General features: G+C 46.0%; 1 protein-coding gene across 2 annotated transcripts in view; it reads right to left on the reverse strand.

The window, feature by feature from the left end:
• The window catches only part of bcam (basal cell adhesion molecule (Lutheran blood group)), a 73,168-nt gene that overhangs the window by 12,046 nt on the left and 35,168 nt on the right, over nt 1–25,954 (reverse strand). For both annotated transcript variants that reach the window (XM_083761472.1, XM_083761471.1), the window contains exons 2-9: nt 10,701–10,828; nt 9,544–9,763; nt 5,253–5,326; nt 4,128–4,224; nt 2,477–2,659; nt 2,117–2,241; nt 1,452–1,596; nt 334–449 (exon numbers count right to left, since the gene is read on the reverse strand). In XM_083761472.1, the coding sequence (XP_083617598.1) occupies nt 334–449; nt 1,452–1,596; nt 2,117–2,241; nt 2,477–2,659; nt 4,128–4,224; nt 5,253–5,326; nt 9,544–9,763; nt 10,701–10,828 (1,088 nt within the window). The remainder of the gene's footprint in view (nt 1–333; nt 450–1,451; nt 1,597–2,116; nt 2,242–2,476; nt 2,660–4,127; nt 4,225–5,252; nt 5,327–9,543; nt 9,764–10,700; nt 10,829–25,954) is intronic.

The raw sequence follows: 25,954 nt of genomic DNA on the forward strand, positions 1-25,954 counted from the left end.
ACCCAGGGTACACGGCCAGATTAGCCTCGGTACCAGGCTTTCATTTTTGTTGGTGCAAAAATTGAAAGCCTGGAGGAACGCATTGGCCGCTCTGGTCTAGAAGTGGGAGTCAACCCTTCCGGGTGGGCGTCGCTCCAAATGATGTGACGTATAGCGCTGCACTAGGGGGGAGAGAGGAGGGGCCGGGGGGTGACGGACAGATCGATGAGATCCAATCAGGGCGTGCGCAAATCTCAGCCGCGACCCGCCCCCTCTAGACCAGAAACCTAACACGTTAGCTCAGGCTAGTGCCAGATTAACACTGCACCAGCAACAGGAGCTAGAGACGCATACCTTCTTCCACTGCACAGTGTGTGTCTCGGAGGCCTTGGTCTTGCACTGCATCTCAACCATATCTCCCAACTTGGCAGACAGGGGACCGGCGGGCGCCAAGGTCACTGGGTCAATGTCTGAGAGAGAGAGAGAGAGAGAGAGAGAGAGAGAGAGGGGATACAATTTGACAAATAGTAAAAGGGTAACACACAGATGAACCCGAGGGAGTACAGAGTACACTTGAAAATAAAGCAAACTAAACTCCTAAGTGGTTATTCATTTAACCACGTATGCCCTATAGGCTATATGTATTTCATCTCAATTTAGAGTTGCTCTATTTCTGAAACGCGGGCCGACTCCATATTTCACTTGAATCTCACCTTTTTGATCTAAACGGAAGAGAAGCACTTTTAGGTGACGACACCCAGGGTAACAGTTGTTGGCAAATTTAGTGATCCATATTTTAGATGGTGCTGTGCAGAGACGTAGAACCACGTGTGTGTGTGTGTGTGTGTGTGTGTGTGTGTGTGTGTGTGTGTGTGTGTGTGCGTGTGCACACGTGCGTGCGTGTACTGTTTACTGTAAGACTAATGCTCTTAGCCTGAAAGTCAACAAGCTTTTGATGTCCCTCGCGCAATGCTATTCCAAGGCCTGTATCTGCTAACTGTGCATGCTCAAATCAAATTGCGGAACGTGGTTGGGAAGACATTAAAGCAAGAGACGAACCGTAAGTAATTGAATTGAATATTGCTCTGTGGGTTCCATTAGCAAGCCATTCCATTCGATCCAAAACCTTTTATTTCAAAGGTTTACGGACGAGAAGCGTGGAAACACGGCAACAGCTAAAGTGAAAAGGCTGGCGACTTGTGTTTACGTGTCAGTGCTTGTGTAGGTGTGTGTTACACTCACAGAGTGAAAGTAACACTGAGGATTTTACAGTGTAGAGAGTGGGCTCATAGAGATAAACACTATATACGTTTGGCGAAATGAAATGTTTTGGAACCACTGATCTAAACAATCTAAACAACAGATGACTGTGTTACTGTAACTGCATGTGTGTGTGTGTGTGTGTGTGTGTGCGTGTGTGTGTGTGTGTGCGTGCGTGTGAGAGTGTGCGTGCGTGTGTGTCTCCTACTCACAGCTGATAGAAGACAAGTTGATCTCTCCGCTCAGGTCAGCGTCTAAGTTATCGAAATCAGTAGCCTGGCATTTATACACGCCGACATCCGTACGCTTCACTGACTTCAGCACCAGGAGGCCGCCTTCGCCGATAATGGGAGTTTTCTGCACAGGAAAGACATGATCAGGGTCAAGTGGAGGAAGGAGAGAGAGAGAGAGAGAGTGTGCTAAACACAAAACCACAGGCCGTTTTATCAACGTCAATAAAATGCCATTTATATCTGCCATATGTCAGATTCATCATACATTCATGTATCATACATCATTAATCAAAGATGGCTTTATTTACTTTTTTACATTTCGCGTATGTTTCCATTTTCTCCACAGTAATTAAAACGTTAATGAAATTACCTGAGTAATGAAGTCAACTATTATTAAACCTTATAAATGTTTGAATTTCAATCGTGAATCAACCCAGTTTCCGCCGACTACTTTTATTTCATATACAGTAATTTACGGTAATTATTATGTTTCGATTGCATGCACTTACTTATGTACACACTTATGTGCATACAAGCAAATCTTTTTAGCACAAGTTCTCTGTCTCTCTTTGTCTGTCTCTGTCTATGTCTCTCTCTCTCATATACACACACACACACACACACACACACACACACAAACGTACATCGTCTTTTGTGAACTCAAACTCGGGTTGAGGGTTTCCGTCTGTCTCGCACTTCATGGTGACGGTATCGCCCTCTTTGACTGGCCCAGTGTTGACCAGGGCGAAGGTCGCTGATGACGAGGGATCTAATTGGACAAGGACAGCATGAAAAAAATAATCATGAATGACTCAAATGACAGACAGACAGGCAGACAGGCAGACAGGCAGGCAGACAGGCAGACAGGCAGACAGACAGACAGACAGACAGACAGACAGACAGACAGACAGACGACATCCAACATACTTGATTTACCAAAACTACTAAAATGTATCTACTAGAATATAGGAATAAGTGCAGTTCCTCCATCCTCCTCCACTCACAGTTAAGGGTGATGGTGATGGTGTTGGACTTCTTCTTCTTGATGGCCTCTCCTGGCATGCTGTACTCCACCACGCAGTGGAACACTGAGTCCTTGTCGGCCTTGGTGGGCTGCATGTACAGCGAGCTCTTGACGGTGAACATGCCGGACGCCTCCTTGGTCACCCCGGGGATCATGTAGGTCTCTAGAGTGGAGAGCCAAGCGGAAAGGGAGCGGTGAGCAGAGAGCCGAACTAATATCGGGTATGTAGAAAGTGGAACAGGATATAACATGGCACCACTTCTCCATTGAACTCAATGGACGTGGCCACCCTGTTCTTTTCTGTCGTCCTATTCACACGGCGGCCATTTTGCTATTGGGATGGCATTTCTTCAACCCACTGTGTGAATATATGTCAGTTACTGTGAATGGTGTCCTCAAATTCAATAATGTTAAAATGGTTGTTTGACATTAAGCATTTTATGTGGTTAAGGTTATGGATCGGGAAGGATGGTTAGCTTAATTAATATAACAAATATTAATTAATTGTCTACTGGTGGGCCTCAATCTTAAGCTAGTACATTTTGGTCAGTAAGGGTCGGGACTCGGGAGCATCATTAAGTGATCAGTGGATGCAAGGGAGGTGATTTAAGTAAGTGGGTTGAATTGATTTGAGCAAGTAGAGTGATGGATGAATTGATTGGCTTACTGAGTAATTTATCATGGAGGAGAGTTCTTTCTCTATTCGGCAGAGCATTTGAATAACTGGTATGGACTGGTGGATATACAGTAGGAGTGAAGATTTGAGAGATGTTTAGATGGGTTTATTTTTTTATTTATTATTTTTTGTAGTTTATTTTCCTGTACAGGTTAAACGCTAAGCGGTGGTGGCTCAGCGGTAGAGTGGCCGGCTGGGGTTGAGAGTGGCTTGTTGTCTTGCCGTTGTAAGAGAAACAACAGGACTACATCAGCTGTGAAATGGCTGACCAAATCAAATGTTTTGATGCATAATTTGCAGCCAGCTCGATTTGTGTCCTCTTCTCTCGCTTTAGCCAGTCTTTATATTTTTCATTTGTAAGCCACAAATTATTAAAAAAGCACATTTCCCAGGCATTGTCTATTTCAACCGATAAATTATAACTTTGAGCTCAATTGCTTAGATTCACTTGTTGCTCTCGCTCATGCGCTGCAGCTGCGCAGGTTGGTGTCACGTGACAAAGGAACAGACCTACAAGCCAACTACGCATCACGCTGGAGCAAATTCTGAGCTTGTAGATCTGTTCTTTTGTCACTCACTGTATACATTATGCTGCAATCACGCAGCCCGTTCGTACATATGTTGTACATATTTCGTTTTAATGTTATGTATTGGAAATGTTTTTCATTTACTAAATAAATTGCCAAAAACAATATATAATCAAATATTTTCCCCAGGACCCATGATCAATTCCAGGACCTTTGATCCATTTTAAAACTTTTCCAGTACTGGAAAATGTTTTTTTATAATTTCAAAATAATTCCAGGAATTTCATGACCGTGGGAACCCTGTGTCTGTAAGGTCAGGCTTCTCTGCAGCCTGCCATGTTTTTTTTTTAACCAGAATGTAGTTTAGGCAACAACAGTAGACAAAGTACAGTTTCAACAGGAATAGAGGCTATAATACTCTCACATACTCTCAGAGGGATCCTTGACCTCGGGCAGAGGCTTGTCATCTTTGAACCAGATGATCCTGGGCTGTGGGAGGCCGTTCTTGGTCACACATAGACCAATCTGATACACAAAAGAGACAGCATCGTAAAGAGACATTAAAATCCATTCTGACCTGAGATCAGATTCTAAAAATGTCTATTACATCCTGACAGTTTCATTATTACCCCATTCTGACCTGAGATCAGATTCTAAAAGTGTCTTCGATTTTTCAAAAATAGCAGACCTACAAGCTCGTATCGCGCCACTCGGTGGCGCGATATGAGCTTGTAGATCTGCTATTTTTAAATAGCTAAAGCACGACACGATGCCGACACCAAAATGGGTGCCCGGTCAGAATGGGTTAAGCCTCCCATGCACTACAAGAGTTTTGGCAAGATTTTGGAAAGATTTTCAAAGAGGGATCGTCACTGTTCTCTAAGAGTATACAAATGTAACCAAACTAATCCGTCCGTATTGGTCCATTTGGTTACATCTGTACACTGTCAGAGAGTTACAAATAGGTTCATCAACACTGAGTATTTCACTGTTCATAGTTCAAGGTCTTTATTGCCATGCCAAAAACAAGGCTGTTAGGAATGGTTCTACTAACTTTTCAACTATGAGTACAATTAATACTGTATAGTGTATACACTACTAACACACATGAAACAGTGTAGTTACCAGTTTAATATGAAAATAAAAATAAAAATCTAATACGTAGAATATGGACATGAACAGTATTGTTTAACTCCATTCTGGGGCGAGAGGGGGTTTGGTGTAGAGGGAAGTTAGAAATACATCATAATATCCACAGTCAGTGTCGGCAAAGCAACATAATTAAGGGTGTATTTGAATCAGCTCTCTGATACTTTTTTGTGACTAGTATCGGATCTACGTAGATAATTACTCATTACTAAGCAGCACCAAAGGAGAAAGGCCACAATGTGGACAGACAGGACATTTGTGGGCTTTCGTGTCACGTTGAGCTAGAGCCAGAATCACTGAAGGTGCATACACGCAGGCACACTCTCATGCACGCTCTCATGCATGCACACACACACACGCCCGCCCGCCCGCACGCACACACACACACACACGCACACACACACCTCAGAGCTGGTGGTTTCATCTGCAGTGATGGCCTGACTGGCTGACTTCGTGAGTACTGGTGCCTCAGGGGCATCTGAGAGAGAGAGAGAGAGAGAGAGAGGGGGGAGAGAGATTATAATTATCATTCACTGATAGGAAAGCGCTACTAACCCTTACAGTATGTATTGTAGCTCACATGTGCGTTGACCTTACTGATTAAGGTGAATGGTCCATATCCATGAACATAGTATTCTCACAGGCGTTTCCTCCGTTTCTGTCGCCCTCTCGTTCGCATGCAAGGTCATACTATCACCAAGCGCAGCTGTCGTTTGCTCATAAAAATAAACAGCACTCTCTCTTTCTCTAACCTACTGTACATTGTCTTTCCATTTTGTATCTCCATCTCGTCTATTGTTTCTGCTGTTCAGCTGTGCTCTCCTAAATGATTGAAGTGTTTTTGTTACGTCGGTCACACAGTTGCTGTACAGCCATATGGGAGCTGCACAACCAACTCTTAGAGGATCTTGAGGCCTAACCTCGGATTCATATATGATTAAATATCCTCCATTTGAAAAAGAAGACACCTGCTGCTGCATATTTAAATCAAGATGTGCAGCCTTTGAAAGAAGTGTCTTAGCTATTCCATTTAGCAGCCCGGTGGGCTTTGTGAAAAGTTGTGCCAATATAGCAAACCTACAAGCTCAGAAAGTGTCACAATGCAATGTGTTGTTACCTTGTAGATCTGCTATTTTTCAAAATGTATGGAATGGAGAGAAGGCAAACGGAGACACCCGCGAGGTAGGCATCAGTAAATAAGACCCACATTATTGACCTCCCTCCCTCCTCCCCTGCACAGATTACAGCTGCTAAAAAGTCACGAGTCTCTGTTCGTATTCTTTGTTAGCATGCACTGAGAGACAGAGTGATTGACTGATTGATTGAATTTATTTGGTGATAAAAGAAGAGATTACATCAGCATAATACAGTAAAGCATGTCTGGTATAGCACTGGAAAGGCTGAAAGTCTATTCTACTGTTCCTTGCTTTGGCTATTTACTTGCTTTGTCTAAACTCTTTCATTTCAAGGACCCCCATTACTCTGAGAGTATACAAATGAAACCAAATGGACTCTGAGACCCCCCTCAAAGAACCCTGAGGGTCACGGGACCCCACTTTGAGAACCACAACAATCATTTACAAATGAACTGAATTGAGTCATGAAGCACACAGAGACAGATAGACAAGCAGGAACAGAGAAAGGAAGGATAATATCCTATCATACGTACTGTATATAAACAATCCCACAGTCATTCAGGGTTTCCTTTTGCGCGAGGTTGGATAACAAAGGCTTAGACAAAATCAAGGTGATGATTAGCTTATCACATACCCATAGCCTTAATTATTAACGGTGACGAGACAACAACGAGAGAACAAGCAGCATTTGAAAAAGACTAATTGAATAAATAGATTAACATTACTGTTCACATGGCAACTGAACTAAATAGTACAGTCCCACTGGGAGTAAGGAGTTGGCTAATAACACGGCTGGCCTTGCCATTACACAGTCGTTTAACAGTTTCCCACTACAGTGTGCTCCTCAGAGTCAGCTGTGAGTTTTACACCATCATCTACATGAGCAGCCATGTTTGGCATCACATGGTGAGTGAGTAGTACTGAGTACCTTCAGCAGAAAGGTCACCCGCGGTGAAGGTTCGGTTCACTTTAGTTTGTGCTGATTGGGCAGCTGCTGTATATTAGCCCCTGGGGCAATATGGCTTTCAGCACAGCCTTATCCTCCTCTCTTATAGAGCAACAAAACAATACAGAGAGATAGGAGTTTGAGAAACACTTTTTATTTCGCTCTCCCAAGAGAGACACCAGGCCTATCAGTGTACGTCAACCACTCCCCAGTCCCCAGCCACCATAACTCATGTCCTTTTACGTCCAAGCAGGACCTCATCCTCACTGAGACGGAAGGCCGGAAGGGGAAGCCTGGGGAGGCTGCACCATTCTTTAGAGCTGCCATCATTAACCCCAAGCATCCAAAAGGCTTTTGTGAAGCAGCACTTCATTGGAGCATTGTCCAAACTGGCACCCTTCACAACAGACTGTCTCGTTCACAATTAAAGGCCATTTTTTATGACCCCAAAGACTCCTTTTTAAACTCCAGTGCCCTTTTCAGTTCACATAATGCAAAATGGATGACTTACAAGCTCAGTTACCCCCCCCCACCCCCCACCCCCCCAAAAGACACAACTTAACTTATTAAAGGGTTAATTTGTGAACAAGTTCCTCCCCCTCTCGTGTGAGTGATTGATCTGTGTAATCAGATATGCTAATAGAAGCTATTCATTTCGAGGTGCAGTGTTTAAACACTGGAAGTAAGATTGATGTCCGTCTGGTGCGGGGGGTGGGCTTGGGGGTCCGCCACGAGAGAGGCAAGGACAACACGACTCACACTGGGGTGTCGGCCCTCATTGCGATGGCATTAAATAGGGTGGCTCTCATTAAGGTGAGATCTATTAGACATGACAGGTGCGAGTGAACTGTTAATCAATTGTGTCAAGTGTGATTTGGCCACCGTTAATTGACCTTCTGGAGAGTTTATCAACGGAACTGTGTAACCTCCAGGGCCATGGAGTGGACCTAAGTTCCCACACGTGTCATAATGAACAATTCTTCACAGATGTAAAAAATCACACCTGTGTGAAGTGAGGGGCGTACATCATGACGTAAATTCTCCATTCATTGTCAATGGTAAGACGAGAATCTACACTAATAGCTGAATATGCCCCTCAAAAGATTGTGACAAAATGATGATGTCGATGGCATAAGTGAAGTCTCGGTTTTTGCGAGATGTACGTTTCTGCAAACACTTAATGCAATTAGGATGCATTAAATATAATTAAACCGTGCCTAAACTAATTGACACAGCAAAGTGGTTGTTTAGAGTGAACATTAAGGATTAAAGCTTCTTCCCAGGATCTATCTTATGGGAAAGGACTGCACACTTTGCGAAACCTTTCAGTTTGGACTGACTTAATTCAATAATACATATTTATTTCATTAGTTCCACCTATGCACAAAAAAGGACAATGCATTTCACACAATGTGCTTAGTCAGGTTCAATTATATTACAAATTAAAGGTAGGGTAAGTGATTTCACTTCATTCAAATATCACTTATTTTTTTGTTTTGTTGTGATAATCCTCTCTACTATAGAGTGTGCTGACCATATAAGGAGTTCCTCCCTGTCCCCAGTTAACCCCTGGGGGTCAAAAAACCTTAGGTTTCGTTTTTGGCTCTCTATCCTGATTGGATGAAAGGCTTAGGTCCCAGCCAAAAATGAAACCTAAGGTTTTTTGAGTGAAATCACTGAATATACCTTTAACCTGACGAAGCACATTTTCGGTTAAAAAAAATAATAATCTTTTTTTTGTAAGTTTGTAACTTTTCTCTTGCTATATAACCAGCACCTCCTACTGTGGAAGTGCAGGAGGTCATATGGGGAGCAAGTGATGCCATCTAGCAAGTCATTTTCAGTGAGACGTGAGCAGGGCAGGGAGGCGTGGGCAGTCAGACAGGCGACGCCATGAAACAGGCGTGCACATGCATACACACGGCCAGAGTTGAATTGTGTTTTTCTATGCGATGCCATAAAAACACGTCTATTCACATGAGCTAGCAAGTACGCAGGCGTGGTGTCGCTGAGTATCTCTGTACCAAAAGGTCAGAGGTTTAAAGGGAATGTGCTTTCACAGGTCTCCCTTTCTATCCTGTGTCTCTGTCAGCATTCCTATACTGTCTCGATATGACTAACACGTAAAAAGGGGCAGGGGTGGAAGTAAAAAGTTCAGTCAGAAAGTATATATTCTGCTCTGAGGAAGGCTGTTTGCCGAAACGTTCTCAAATAAACATGAGAAATTACATCTGAGCCGGTCTTGCATCTTTTATTTTGGAATACCGCTTTTTCCACTTAGTTGGTTTATGAGTTAACTCCTCCTATCATCAGTATTTGTTTTTCCATATAACAACATCAAACACAAGCAAAATGAAGAGGTAATAAAAATGGAGCAGGTGTGTTCTAAGTCACTGGTTCTCAAAGTGGGGTCTGGGGAATCCCAGGGGTCCTTGAGGGCGTGTCACCAGCTAAATTATTCATAGTTAGGAATAGGAACCAAAAGGGCCCTTATGGGATTGTAACTCAGAGAGTGTTTAAAAAGAGAGAGAGTTTAATGCACTTGATCAACCCAAAAAAATGGGGTCAATGAGCCTCCGTGAAGGAGGCACTGTAAACCACGTGACTACTCACAGAACACTTTGAGCATGGTGGTGTCCTCGCCCGTGCCGGCCTCGCGGGCGTTGACCTGGCAGTAGAAGCGGCGCTCGTCCGTGGGCATGGTGGAGGCGATGCTCAGGGAGAAGTCGTCGCCCATGGTGACGCGCTCGAACAGCGGGGAGTCCTTGTCGATCTGGGTACTGCTGCCGTCCTGGGCACGGAACGCCACGCGCTTCCTGTTGTCCACTCCATCCTGGACGGGGTTTCCAGGGGACGGAGATAGATGGTACACACGGCAGAGACAGGAAGTGGGAGGGAGGAGAGTGGAAAAGGAAGGAAGTATGGGGGAGGGAGGGAGGAAGGAAGGGAGAGCAATAAGGAGGGAGTGAGGGATAGAAACCTTCTTATCCCATTCTGACCTGAGATCAGATTCTAAAAAATGTCTTCGACATCATGACAGTTTTCTGAAAAAGCTATGTTTCTACGTCAGTCGTTCTTTGATTTTTCAAAAACAGCAGACCTACAAGCTCGTAGCGCGCCACTCGGTGGCGCGCTATGAGCTTGTAGATCTGCTATTTTTAAATAGCTAAAGCATAACGTAATGCTAACACCAAAAGGGGTTCCCGGCCTAAAATGGGTTAAGCTGAAAATCTGAATTCAGAGGAACCCATCCACCCTCCATATAAATGGCAGAAATATCACATTAATATTTATATGTATTCCATATAACAAATTACCTCTTCAACTGTTAAAAGAGAAAAGCTCTCTCACTTGCAGGAAACTCCTCAATTAGAACAGTCAGATTAATCACTATGAGATATAAGAGCCTTTTTCTTTGTGTTCCTACAATTCACATTATACACACCCACACAGTCTATGGTACCTTTACATTATTAAAAGCTGATTCATTTCATTCTCTGTAGTCAAGATTCCCATTTGCGGTAAACACGGCGAACAGGGATAAATAATGTCACGGCCACCGAGGGGAGAGGGTAAGGCACGTAGCTAACAACTATAGGGAGTGTACAAATCACATTCATTGATATTATTTTACTCCAGCGACAGCACTGGATTTCAGCACAGATTTGGTGGGGCTTCGGAGACAGTGGACTGCAACAGTAGCCCTACAACAAACGATGATAATGCTGAACATTATTCAGTTCAACACTCTGATTCGGGAGGGAACTTACAATGTACCACTCCACCACGCTGTTGCTGGACGGAGGGGTCACGGCGAATAGGCAGGGCAGAATGGCTGCGTCTCCCTTGAGCACTTCAACTGTAGCAGTCACTGTCACTTTCACTGTCCCACTGCACACTGTAGACAGAGAGAGAAAGAGAGAGAGGGATATGATTAGGGTGGGATGGTATTGTATCACGAACGCATTTAGACCAGTGGTTCTCACTCCGAGGGTGTACTTGAGAGTTACAGACCTGTAAGGTCGTCGTCGTGCCCCCACCCCCCCCCCAAGGAACCTTGGACCCCACTTTGAAAACCACTGATTTACACAGAATGAGAATTAAAATCGCAGAGACTTTAAAGAGGACAGAATCGTCTTACACACACACACACACACACACACACACACACGCACGCACGCACGCACACACACACACACACACACACAGTCACACACACACGCACACACACACACGCACACACGCACACGCACGTGCACTAAGTGGCTAGATATCGTTTCTAGCTTGAGTTTGGCCTGGCAAGTGGCAACCCTTCAGTCACAGACCCACTTCTGTAAACTCCACGACGACTTAGTATTGTATGTCTAAGGAGGTAAAAAAGGGAATGAAAACACAATAAAAGGATAGCACTGTACCGTACCGTACCGTACAGTACACCTGTAGGCGCTCTACTCTACAGGTCCCTTATTATTATACTGTAGAGACACAGGGCGTGTATGTAATCCCCCTCCAGGGCATCATTTATTGTTTAACCAGAGAGTAGCAGCCTTGTGGCGTCCAAGGCAGACCCTTATCACAGCATCACGACTAGAGCATGCCCTCTCCTGTGATGCCTAGTGCAGATAACACTCATCAGTCCACACCACACACACACACACACACACACACACACACACACACACACACACACACACACGTAGACCCTCCTATATGCCTCTATATGCCTCCCTTCTAAATGAACACGCACAACATGGCACTGCACTGCAGGCACGCTCAGATGCAAAACAGACACACAACCTTAAGCCGGTAAAAATGGCACATAAACAGCCTGCGGTGCCCAGGCTGTGCCAAGAGGATCATCACAGAGACCACACAGACACACACAAACACACACAAACACACACACAAACACACACAGCCTTAAACACCCACACTCGACACAGGATATGCCACAAAACCCGCCCTCCCCGAGATAGAGCTTTGCTTTCGTTTTCAATGGTGCCTTTTGTTTTCCGAGTAGCACATAAACCGGGGGTCCTCCAGACCCGCACGGTGTGTCCCAGTGGTGACAGAGCCTGTGGGACAGTGAGAGAGAGACCCTCCTCATGGCTGACACAGTGGAACAACTCCATTGAACAGGGACATTAAGATGCACACAGTGTCCCGGACAGCAGTGAGCCAACGAGCCACTATAGGGAAGAGAAATAACCGGGACAGACAGACAGACAGGCAGGTCCCGACAGGTCCCCGGGGGGGAGGGGGGGGGGGGGCAGGGAGGGACCGCTGCAGCTCTGAAAACGTTACGTCCGTGTCCGTGTCCGTGCGTGTACGTTACTGGTAGTACTATACTTGTGAGGGCCAAATGTCCCCCACACAAGAAGCAAGTGTGGAGCCTTTAGTTTAGAGGCTTATGATTAGGAAAAGTTTGGGGTTTGGGTTTAGGATTCAGATTAGGCATTTAGAGAGGTTAGGTTGAGCCGTTAAGGGGTGGAGTTATGCCAATTTATACTTAGCTCCGTGCAAAATGCTGTGCACTGGAAATAGCTGAGCTTGTTTATAGATCTGTTATTTTTCAACCGTTTTTCAGCTATTTACGATGCTGTCCTAAACCGTTGATGGGGGGGGGGGGGGGGGGGAAGGGAAGGAGTCAGGGAGGAAACGGGAGTAAGGGGGAGGCTGTGCTGGATCCATTTGCGTTAATGAACTCGCTGCAGTACTGTACGCTCGTCCACCGTCATAAATCCTATGTTACACTAATGCACGAAGGAGGGCCCTGGCCATTCACAGCAGCACTTTCCGCTCTGTGAGGCTATAGCATAACCAAACGTATGTGTTTGGTTATGCCACACACACACACGCACACACGCACACGCACACACGCACACACTCACACGGTTACAACTCTAAATTAAATATATTTAACGTAGTGTGGCAAAAACCTGACTTGTCTTTCTACTTTTACTCAAGTGGTGGGAGTGCTTCTCCCACCCACTAGTGCCGACCCATTCAATGATTCATCTCACGAGGTCATGAGATGGTTTTCGCTAGATTAAATGGGAGCAAATTACCGAACCCATTTCATTGCAGCAGGCCCATCAAATCAATGGAGCGATCCCTGAGCGTTACTACGGCGGTATCCTCCACACCGTCTCTGAAACATGATATGCATAAGTGCTCACACCAGCATGCTGTACATACACACACACACATCATGGTCTGGCTCACATGAGGCTTTTGACATGCGTGGACAAAGCTATGGTGACAGTTAGCAGGGGATATTCCAGTAAAAGAACCCTGCAGCCTATGGGAATGGTGTCCTATGTGAATATTATTGACATCTAAAAAGCCTCAACGAGACGTGTGTGTGTGCGTGTGTGTGTGTGTGTGTGTGTTTGTGTGTGTGTGTGTGTGGGAATATTCAGAGAGAGCTCCAAATTGCAATGAGACGATAGATATGTGTGTGTGTGCATGTGTTTCTAGAAGATTGATTCTAGAAGCATGCGGGCAACTAACTGTACAGTACACAATGCTCTATGTACATATTAGACTCGCAAAACACAAACCGCAAACCGAAGATCATCAAAACCAATGTGTCCAGGGCTCACATTAATAATATTCGTATTCTATACGGCCTATGTTTTTAACGAATGGCCCAGAACCCATATAGGATATGATATGAATTAACCCATTCTGAACGGGAACCCATTTTGGTGTTGGCATCATGTCGTGCTTTAGCTATTTAAAAATAGCAGATCTACAAGCTCATATCGCGCCACCGAGTGGCGCGATACGAGCTTGTAGGTCTGCTATTTTTGAAAAATCGAAGAATCACTGACACAGAAACATAGCTTTTTCAGAAAACTGTCAGGATGTAGAAGACGTTTATAGAATCTGATCTCAGGTCAGAATGGGTTAACGAATGGCCCAGAACCCATATAGGATATGATATTATGAATTAATCATAAGGTCTCATCATCAGTCTCGGTACTACAAAATCCACACTTCAATAATTGATTTGGTGAGAGGCGAGACGGCGCAGGCTGGGATGGATACCAGGGAAGAGAGAGAGAGAGAGAGTGGATGGACTTCTGGGAGCCGTGGTTGTGTTGTGTATATCAGGCTTGTTGTTTGTTTTTTGTTTTTGCGGGGTTAGAGGAAGGCAGATGGGGAGACGAAATGATGTCTGCTCTCTCAAGTCTGAAGAGGGAGGAAGCTGAACTAACATTATCACTATTCTGGGGGAGAGAGAGGGAGAGAGAGTGAGGGAGGGAGGGAGAGAGAGAGAGAGAGAGAGGGAGAGAGAGAGAGAGAGGGAGGGAGAGAGTGTGTGTACGTGGGGGCAATAGAATAAATAGAGGCGGTATAGGAAGACCTCTTAAAGTCTCTTGTTTGGGTGTTTGTGAGTCCATATGTGCCTATTTCAATACATACAGTAGAGAACACAGTGTGTACTACTATATGCACGTGTGTTACTGTATGTACCTCAGCGTGCGTGCGGTGCACGTGTCTGTGTAACATTCCGGTCAGACTCTATACGACCTGCAAAGACCACCTCCCCAGATCACACAGGAAGGTCAAAGGTGAATCGAGTGTTGACACTGGATGAACACAACTTTTATGTCTACATTTTCTCTCACTCCTCCTGTCCTGAATTACACTTTCACTTCCTCTCCCCCTCTCTTGTTATGCCCCCCCCCCTCCTCCCCTCTCTTTCGAAATAGTGCTATTGTCTACTAGTCAAGCGGCTATCAAGTAGCATGGCAGTATTGGGCAAGGCTTTAGTCTCATGATTGGAGTTTGAAGTGGGAAGTTCAGTCCAAAATAACTCCCACCCCTCTCTCTCTCTCTCTCTCCTCCTCCGTTTCTCAGCCAACGCGAATGGTTGCTGGAGTCGAGCAAAAACGCACAAGAATGTGTGAGTAAATGTTGTGCTATGCTTTTAAGCAGCTCTCTGGGAGTTTAGGAGTTTGGTCTAAGTGGGAAGAACACACAGGAGCACTGCATTAACTCTGATGACTCACAGGGGGGAGCGAAACCCAAGTCACATGACGCAGCCAGGGTGAATTTGGATGTCGGTTCTCACACACTGGCGCGCACACGCACACGCACGTGTGCGCACACACACACACACACACACACACACACACACACACACACACACACACACACCCACACTCTCTCTCTCTCTCTCTCTCTCTCTGTCATGACCAATATGTTTTGGTGTGGTCTGATCAATGGGGCTGCTGTCTGTGTTTTACCCATGAGGCAGCTGGGCAAGCAGAGCCAGCCAATTAAAGCATAATTAAGCAGCACTCTCTCCAATCCGAGCCCCAATGTTGTGCATGTGCGATAGTGCGTGTGCGCGAGTGCGTGCGTGCGTGCGTGCGTGCGTCTGCGTGTGTAATTGGCGAGGAAAGTAAGTATTGGTCGGTGCCGGTCCACAAGTGTGTTTCTGTGAGTTGAGTGGGGGGCAGAGAGAGAGGAAAAGCTGTGTGTGTGTGTGTGTGTGTGTGTGTAGGGGGTTGCTTCATGGGGGTCTCGTTAGCTTGTGCAGGGCAGATAATCGGATTTGGCCAGAGAAAGGGAAAGTGTGTGTGTGTGTGTGTGTGTGTGTTTGTGTGCGCGTGCGTGCGTGTGTGTGAGGTGGTGTGTTAGGGATGTGTGACAGGGGAAGGAGGGACAGATGGGAGCGAGACGGTCAGGCTGTGACCTGTGCACACGCACGCACGCACACGCACATGCACACGCGCACACACACACACACACACACACACTGGAAACATACAGTACATCTATAATGTATGTTGTATTTATGAGCTACATAGAGCAGCTTGCTGTACGAGTTGAGGTGAGGTGTACAGACAGAGTAACCTTACACAGGTCTGCTGCCAGAGTGCCGTTTAAGACCTGTGTCTGTTGCAAAGTTAATGAGAAAACACCTTTAATACTACCGCCCGTATACCACACTTTCACTCCCGCCACTCTGTTTGTTGTCCATCTCTCTGTTTCTCTGTCTGTCTCTCCCTCCCTCCCTCTCTCTCACTCCCTCACACACACACACACACACACACACACACACACACACAACACCCGTGCACACAGCTGCGCGCACAGTGGGAGTGGGCGCCCCTCATTATGAGTAGGAACGGCTGAATTATCTCCTTCTCTCTCTCTCACATACCCTCTCGTTCTCCCCTCACCTACTGTCATATTCTGGACATCAAACTCAGCCCCTCTCGTTCAGCATGAATTCCCCTCTTTTCATCCCAAGCTCTCAAAGAGCATTGTTTAATACCCTGGGCACGACACGCGCTCGCATGGCTTGTGTGAGCGTGTGTGTGTGTGTGTGTGTGTGTGTGTGTGTGTGTGTGTGTGTGAAAAAGACAGAGACAAAGTGAATGCCTCAGTGAGGACAGAGGAGGAGAGAATTATTCAGTATGAGAGAATGCTTACATTTCAGCATCCAGGATCGCATATAGAACAGCGCGGGAGCTAAGCCTACGTGCGCCAGCCGCCCCTATAGCCACCGACAAGGGCCTCTCCTCCTCAAATCTACCATGAACAACCCCCTGTCTCCCCTATCACGGATATAATATTGGCCCGTCGCCCCGCTAAGCCAAACAGTGCCTGGACCCAGGCTAGGCATGACAGATGGGCTGGGTGGTGCGCTGTATAGTTTTAAGCTCGCTCTACTGTATACAGATCTCCATGATGGAGGGAGGTGGAGAGAGACACGTTCAACTGTAGGCGACATGACTTTACTTGTGTGTGTGTGTGTGTGTGTGTGTGTGTGTGTGTGTGTGGTTTGAGAAATGGAGTAAATGCCCTCTATATTGTAGGTAGAGGGCGAAACGTGCCGGTACACAGTGGGTGACGGATGAGGGAGGTCAGTGTATTTGTGTGTGTGTGTGTGTGTGTGTGTGTGTGTGTGTGTGTGTGTGTGTGTGAAATACATCCTTGGACTCTAACAGGATTAGTGTACTTGACTGTTGGCAAAACAAACAGCCATCGCACTGCAGGGGACACAGTCTTAACCCATTCTGAACGGGCACCCATTTTGGTGTCGGCATCATGTTATGCTTTAGCTATTTAAAAATAGCAGATCTACAAGCTCATATCGCGCCACCGAGTGGCGCGATACGAGCTTGTAGGTCTGCTATTTAAAAAAAAAAAAAAAAAACGACTGACATTTTTAGAATCTGATCTCAGGTCAGAATGGGTTAATCAGACCCAGTGTTTGTCCGGCGGAAACCTCGTATGAATCTGATCTCAGGTCAGAATGGGTTAATGACACCGGCACAGATTCACCTGTCCTATAGCATGGAGTCGGGCACGCGCACGCGCACTACGATATTTTCTTTGAAGAAGAATTAAAGGTTATAGCTCCTTAACTGATCCAACTTTACAATCTCAGAACCCACAATCACATTGGCTAACCACCCTGACCTTAACCACAGCGACCTGACCACTTCTGTTCATGCGATGCATTGAGCATGATAATGCTGGAGCCACTATACACAAAAAAAGAGAAGAAACATCCTATCCTTTCACTTCTTTATTAATAGTTCACTATTTTCCGCCGGTCAGCGCCTTTTGGGTTACACACATCTCCAGTGATATTACTCAATAGTGTTACAGCAGAGACATGTTATGCTAGCTATGCTTGCTAACGCTGCATCCACGCTCAGAGCCCAAACATACCATTGCTACAGTGACAATATAGCAGATATGTATCTGAGTCATGGGAGGGGAGACATCACGAGGCAAGAAGAGGGGAGGGGTCTCCCCTCTCTCTCTGTGTGTGTGTGTGTGTGTGTGTGTGTGTGTGTGTGTGTGTGTGTGTGTGTGGGGGGGGGGGGGGGGGGGACATGCCAGGGGCGTGGCAGGGTGCCCCAGACTGCCTGACATTTACACAGCGACCTAGCCCAGCGGAGTCGACCTAGCTAGCTGGAGCTCTTGTTGACACATTTCATCTCAGCGATGGTTTGTGTAGTCCAGCCAGGTATATGCCGAGGTCCAAAGGCCTCTATACTACCTCACACGCTCTACAGAATGGACTCCTTGGCAGAAAACAGAACAATGACAATTACAGAGGTCACCGGAATTAACACTGTAGAAAGACTGTGGCTAGTTCGTAATGAATAAGCACACTCTGACGGAATAAACTTTGAAAGTCACGTTGACCCCATGAGGGGTGACTCAGATGAGAGGTTTGCCTTAGTCAGAAGCCATATCAAATCAGATTATCAACACATTATTAGGATTCTCTCTCCCTCTGTCTCTCTCTCTCTATATATATATATATATATATATATAAAAATCGCTATTAAATATGAAATCAAAGCTAACATGTCCAGTCTGGGATACACACAGAAGGGCGAGAATGAAGGAGAGATGGCGCGAGTCTCTTGGGACTATAAAAGCATGTCAGCTGAACGCAGGCAGGGAGCATGTTTTATCCACTAGAAAATGCACAAGTGCAGCTGCACATGTGTTGCAGCGAGCAGCAGGGAATTATGGGAAGTGTTGGCCACAGTAAAGCTTGTCTAGTGAAGCTGGCTGGAGTGTGAAATTGCACTCTATTTTCCACCATTCCCTGTCATAGTTTGAATACTTGAGATGCGTGGTGGGCTGTGTGTGTGTGTGTGTGTGTGTGTGTGTGTGTGTGTGTGTGTGTGTGTGTGTGTGTGTGTGTGTGTGTGTGTGTGTGTGTGGTGTGTGTGTGTGTGTGTGCGTGCGTGCATGCGTGTGTGTGTCTGTGTGTGTGGGTCATTATATATTAACTGTATGTTATACAATGGACTATATAACGACCATTCTGACTGTGTGTGTGTGTGTGTGTGTGTGTGTGTGTGTGTGTGTGTGTGTGTTCCAGCAGCTGCTGTTACTCTGCTGCACCTGTTCCTGTCTCATCAGCCTGGTGATGACGGACAGCAGACCTTACATGGACGCTCCCTGACACAGACAGTCTGCTCCCCACACACACACACACACACACACACACACACACACACACACACACACACACACACACACACACACACACACACACACACGACGTCGTCAGGGATAGTGGGAGATGGTGGATCTGAGATGATCAATCTAACGGTAAATGCACCAAGTCTATGTGTGTGCATAAACTCCATATATGGGTATAAAAGGAGACACAGCTGACATCACTTCTGACATCACTGCACATAGACTCCATATTAGGGCATGCCTGTAAAATAACTCCATATATCTGGGTGGGGCATGCATTTCCAACTTGCATCGTTCCAAGTATGGCCAGCTCTAGTTCTCAAAATGTGAAAAGATATGCACATGCAAAGAAAAGCACAACATGTGAAAGATGGGGGATTTACTTCCTCGGCCTGCGCAGAGTACACAATAAATCTAAAACCGATCAGTACAGTGGCTTGGTTTGCAAGATTAGCCCCGGTCTATAGGATCGACCGTGTGAAAATAATAGGGCAAGGCTGGGCAATATATTTATAATGTGATATGAGACCAGATATGTGTGGATGTAATGCGTTTCCTCCCTCCACACTGAATGGAAGGTGAATTAATGTGGTGTGATTTGCAGCAGTCTCCTGCTAAGTGCTAACCTTTGGGCACATTTATATGCACCCACCTGATGCTAATTAGAAGCACACCGACAAGTACATATGCTGGGATAAAAGAGAGAGAGAGAGAGAGAGAGAGAGAGAGAGAGAGAGAGGGTGGTCCAGAGATGGGGAGGAGTGAGGGAGTTAAAGACAAGTTGAGTTAAAGATAACTTAATTGATTCATTACGAACTGGATTTAAACCCTTGGCTACAGGATGGTACACCAAACATCTACTTGTGTGTGCGTGTGCATGCGTGAAGCCGTGTATACGATGTGGGTTATTCTTATTCATACGACGACACACACTGAGCCTTTGGTGGCTCCAACTGGTGTTTTATGTCTGTGTAGGGAGACTGTCAAGACTAAAATAATACCATGAGTGCAGACTCCTCGACACATATACATTTATGTCTCAATCTGCACTTGTGGACCCTGGAGCTTTTTCCAGTATCCACCAATCTCTGTGTTTTAGTGCCAAGGCTAAACACTAGCTGTGGCAACAGCAGAGATTCATGCTGGCAATGAAATGACTGCTTCCATCAAAAGCAGTCATTTCAAAAGTGATATGTGTAGTGTAGTCTACCGTCTGATGTCTTGCACTGTCCCCTTATACTGAAAATGACGTGGTCCCCGTACCAATGTGCCATGCAGACGTGTAAATATCTGTCTCACTGTGTTAGCTGTCATAATAGCAACGCGCGTGAACATGTCGTACTTGGCAAATGATTACAGTCGTGCATGTGGTCAGACATTGTTCTGCAGTCCCTGTGTAACGCGATAGAGACAGAGCATGCTGCTAAAATTGCCTTGGCTGTGCATGCTGGTCTCATGCTGAAAAATGCTAGCTCTTTGTGGTGCTGTACAGCACTTTGAATAAGAACATCCACCCAAATGACAGTGTGTCAGGATGAAAGACGAGGCTTTAGGCGAAAACATGATGAGAGCACTCACGCTGAGCTCAGAACTACTTCTAACGAACAAACACTCTCTGAAGCAGCCCCGAATCTGCCAGTAGCGAGCAACGAGGCCGCAAAGAAACGACTTCATCTCACTCTCGACGACACACTGACAGCAGTGCAGCCAGGAACCAATTAAGTGCATTCTGAGAGACTCCAAAGACTGGGTGGTTTGTTCCGAGACCAAATCTTAAAAGGCTTCTTCTTCAGTCATAACTTGTCAGTCAGTGGCGCGGTGGTGACCTACTGGGCTAACAGGGTTGATATCTGTCATTAAGATTGTAGCCAAACACAGTTAACATCTGTTCTGTTCGTTTTCCATGTCTTACTGGAACTTGGCACCGGTGCGGCCTGTATCTTCTTTATTTTCTTCCAACATTTAGAGCGTGTGTGTGTGTGTGTGCGTGTGCGTGCGTGTGTGTGTGTGTGTGTGTGTGTGTGTGTGTGTAAATAAGGGTGATATTTCTACATCCTATTCCGGATATAGAAATGGCAAATGCTAACCCCTGTGCACCACAATTACAGGATCTGGGGGGTATATCTTTCTGTCTGTCCGTCCGTCTGTCTTATTGCCTTGACTGTCTGTCTGGGCTTGTTCTGATGTACCACCAGAGGAGTGGCAAAATGCCAAGTGGCTCGCACCTGTGCCCCCCAGGGTCATAAAGACGGAAACTTACACTTACACACATACACACTCAAGACAGAAATCACACACAATCAAAACACACACGCACGCGCACACACACACACACACACACACACACAGAGGTCCCAGCTGGCATTAGTGGGTCCTTTTAGTTGAGCTGTCTTGCACAAGAGAGAGGAAATCACGGTTTGTTTTACTTCTCAGTTTATTTATTGGTCTGAGCCCATTCTCTAGGCTCTAAATGCAAGCTACTGTTTGTCCTGCAAAGTGGTGTTGGACGGGAGATGAGAGGGAGGGAGGGAGGTACTAGGTGAGACATGGAGACAGGGAGTGAGGTACTAGGTGAGACAGGGAGACAGGTACTAGTAGGTGAGATAGGGAGAGAGGGAGTGAGGTACTAGGTGAGACATGGAGACAGGGAGTGAGGTACTAGGTGAACCAGGGAGAGAGGGAGTGAGGTACTAGGTGAGACAGGGAGAGAAGGAGGGAGGTACTAGGTGAGACAGGGAGTGAGGTACTAGGTGAGACAGGGAGAGAGGGAGTGAGGTACTAGGTGAGACAGGGAGTGAGGTACTAGGTGAGACAGGGAGAGAGGGAGTGAAGTACTAGGTGAGACAGGGAGTGAGGTACTAGGTGAGACAGGGAGAGAGGGAGTGAAGTACTAGGTGAGATAGGGAGAGAGGGAGTGAGGTACTATAGGCGACAGGGAGAGAGGGAGTGAGGTACTATAGGTGAGAGGGAGAGAGGGAAAAGGGGAGTACTCATTTTGCAGAGATATGAAGGGAACACTGGTTAAAAAGTAAAAAATGTGAGGTTAGGGAGTGAGTTTGCCTCAGCGTTGACGCAAGGCAGCTGAATCAAGTCTATTAGTGATTAGCCTAGGTCCGCATCCCTATTCCACGCTGTCATAAAACCCAATGGCTGCGCTAACAATATTAGCATCTGTGCAATTGTGCAATTGTGCATCCTCCCCGCAACGCAATGAAATGCAAAACCCTTACTCATCGCAAAAGACCAATGACTGACTCTGCAAATGACATGGGCCTGCCAGGTTTGCTGTGTGTGTGTGTGTGTGTGTGTGTGTGTGTGTGTGTGTGTGTGTGTGTGTGTGTGTGTGCGTGCGCACTGTGTGTATGTGGGAGACAGCTTCTACTGTGCTAAATAGAGTGGAGGGCAGCAAGGTAAAATCACAGTGGGCGCAATTGCGAAAGATAAATCACAGCTTTACTGGTGTGTGTGTGTGTGTGTGTGTGTGTGTGTGTGTGTGTGTGTGTGTGCCGTCTCACAGTAGTTTAGGGGCTGAAGACAAACAGTGTGAAGTGGGCTACAAGGTTGTTCCCTCACACACTCTTTTGTCCAGCACAACATTCCCCCTCACCACTCTGGTCACCCAGACAACGGGGTCATGGAGTCAACCTCATTCAAACCCAGAGTTAAAGCTGCCTGGCAGAGGTGTGTGCGTATGGGTCTTCTCTTGAAGGAGAATGTCGTGCTAGAAGGCTTTCTCACCTTTAGTTGCAGTTGTTTAGTCCCCAAAAAAGTGGTCCTGATGTTATTTTGTGCAAAAACGCATGATTGGCTATTTCCACTACCCGACCACAAGTCCTCAGTGGGGCGTTGGGTTTTAGTGCTAATTTGCTTATTTCCATTGCTCATAATGTAAATAGTATAAGCGTCACACTTTACTCCATAGTAACGCCGTTGCCGTGTTCCAGCCGTAAAGCGGGAACTCCATGCAAATGGATGGAGCTGTCTCACGCTTTACGGCTGAAACACGGCAACGGTGTTACTATGGAGTAAAGTGTGACGCTTAACATACTGTTTACATTATGGAGAGACGAGGAATACAAAACAAAAGATTTTCGAGCGATGGAAATAAGTGAACTAGCACTGAAACCCAACGCACCATTGAGGGCTTATGGTAGGGGAAATAGCCAATAGTGCGTTTTGCACAAAATAACATCTGGACCTCTTTTCGGGGGACTAAACAACTGCAACTAAAGCCTTTCTAGCACGAAATTCTCCTTTACCGATAGACAGCGAGTCAGGAAGAGAATATGAGGACACACCGAGAAAGAACAACAACTCAGAATATGAATATAAATGGCTGACAGGCGACAGCGCAGCACTCGCAACTTCAGAGAGAAACATTGCTATGGTTCAAAAAGCAGGCTACATATTTAACAACAGACAAGACAAAATGTGGGAGGGAGACCATTATATACACACACACCCAGAGCAATGAATCCACAGAACGCACCACTGTAAATCCACACAATGCGTCTGTCTTCCAATCCACAATACGTCATTTAGGCACTGCTTTATAAGCACTTGCACACAAAAAAGGTAGCTTTGATGTGTACGGCTTCATTGATTAGGTTGTTTAGGTTATTTAAATGGCTACACCTTTTTGAGTGAACAAAACCAGGTCATTTTTTTTTTGGTACGTGTGGTTCCATTAAAAGTGAGATAATGTGACATTTGCCAAGTGTCTAGGTCGTATTAGTGGCTTATACACAGTGGCACTAACAAAGAGAAGCAGACAGCCTAGAAGAGCCTAACCGGTGAATGACATGTGAGATTGGATGAGAATATCAAGCGGAATTTCATTACTTTGTGAATCAAAGGCTCACAAAACAGAGAGGACCCGCCAATTACCACACTATCTGTCCCTTCCACGGCTGCCTTTCATTTTCTGGGTGAACTCAATTTGGGGGGCGTGTGCGTGTGTGTGTGTGTGTGTGTGTGTGTGTGTCACTACAGGGCCAAAGATGAGAAAAGGTGTTAATATTTAATGTTTTCAGGGGGCCCCCAGAATGCCCACCACCCCTTCCCTGCTCCCCAGTAGTACAGCTCCTCCTCATCCTTTCCTTTTCCATTTTCTCTCTCTCTCTCTCTCTCTCTCTCTCTCTCTCTCTCTCTCGCCCCGGGCTCTCTAATTAATACACCCCAGTCTTTCTCGTTCACCCGCCTCTCTCCCAATCTCTCTCTCTTTAGTTCTTCCCTCCAGCATTGAAAAAGAGCCCCAGGGACAAGAAAAAAAAAAAAGAGGAGATGGAGGGTGGAAGGGAGGAACGGAGAAAAAGGGGGAGAAGATGGAAGATGTAAAAAATAAAAATAAAAGAGAAAGAAACAAAACAACGACAGAGGGGGGGGGGGGGGGGGGGGGGCGTACAATTTATTGATACGGTACAAAGTTCGGTGCAAAGAACACGATGCGAAGGCCGGAGGGTTTAAAAGTTGGAGGACATTCAGGAGTGGACACGACGCGCACGCTTGAGAGAAACAGAGAGGAAGAGCAACGATGATGAGAAAGATGAGAGGAAAATGGCTTTATTCAATTCTCCCCCTTCTTTCTGTCTATTTACCTCCTCGGTAAATGACTTGCCCTAATGGATCAGAATGATATGCATTGCAGGCATTCTGGCTGCATACGTATGCTCTGGGCGCTGCCATCCATAATGTGCCCATCTAATTAGGTTTATAACAGTGAGAGAGCCATCAGCCATCAATACATGGAGAGTGGCAATACAGAATGATGAATGGACAGACAGAGAGAGATGGATAGAGACTGATGAGTAGCAGCAAGTGTGGCTGAGCAAACTTCTAATGCTTTGCAAGTGCCTTGAAGTAACATTGCGTACGTTCTTGGTAGTCAACAGCATTTCCAATGCTTGAACACCTATAACAGCCATTATTAACTGCATTCGCTGCAGCTTTGCACAGTGTACTAAAGGTCAGCGTTTTTCTACAAGAAAACAATCTATAAAATCAGCCAAGGGTTTCATTTCCCCTTTCAGCTCTCAGTAAAGTCACAAGATCTGTAACAAAAATGGACGTGCAATGCGTGTCATTGCTTACTGCAGTGCTAGCTAGACCCAAGGTTGTAAGGGACATTTTATCAGTACGGCAGTCTTAAGTTTTATTTTGCGTTTTCTTACACCAGGCCTACTTTTCATTGGGGAAAACATTTCACCGATAATGGGAGAGGGCCTGATAGGATGAGACAAAAAGCGAGAGGAGGACATTATGTCATCGCAAGAGTGTCCTCGTTGCACTTCCAAGATGTTGCTTGCTCATCTGCGATGCTCCGCGTCACATGGCGTCCGGTTTTATCCTGGGTGTTTGGCACAGCGCGGCAGGGGCACCTCTGTTATGTCATCACACACACAATTTACAGTCAAGACGGGACGTCAAAGGGAGAGGGGCAAGGAGAGAGAGAGAGAGAGAGAGAGAGAGCGAGGAGGGGGATAGCTGACTCAGAGGATAAATAGGGCGAGAGGAGAGAGGGAGGGAGACATTAAGGCTACAGCTAATCTCGCTAAAAGGGTTGGGACAAAGTGCCGCATGCCCTCTCTCTCTCTTTCTCTCTCTCTCTCTCTCATTCAGTAATTTCCTTGATGTCCCATCTCTATCCTGGAATCTGCCGGTTGTACTACTAGGCTATTCATTTCCTTGTTTTGTGCTGCATAGGTAAAACACAAATTGTAAGATGACTCAATTTGCTTCCATTTACCGAAATAAGACACGCTGGAGCAGGTCCACCGAATCCAGCAGCGAGTGTTTGTTTACCGTTTCACGCGCACACACACACGCACACACACACGCACGCATGCACGCACGCACACGCGCGCAGTGCCGCGCACGCACCCACATGAGGATTCTGTGCGGTAGCTGGTCACGGGTTTGTTTTAGATATCAAAACAAAGAGCTACATTGTTTTACTGCGGAAGCAGAGCAGCGATGTAGAGATGAGAATAAGAGATTTGGAATAAGGAGAGGAAAAGGTGAGTCTTTCCTCTCTTGTCGTGCCCCC

The sequence above is a fragment of the Protomyctophum parallelum genome (assembly GCF_964188405.1).
Source record: "Protomyctophum parallelum genome assembly, chromosome: 3".
In the NCBI taxonomy this organism is placed as follows: domain Eukaryota; kingdom Metazoa; phylum Chordata; class Actinopteri; order Myctophiformes; family Myctophidae; genus Protomyctophum; species Protomyctophum parallelum.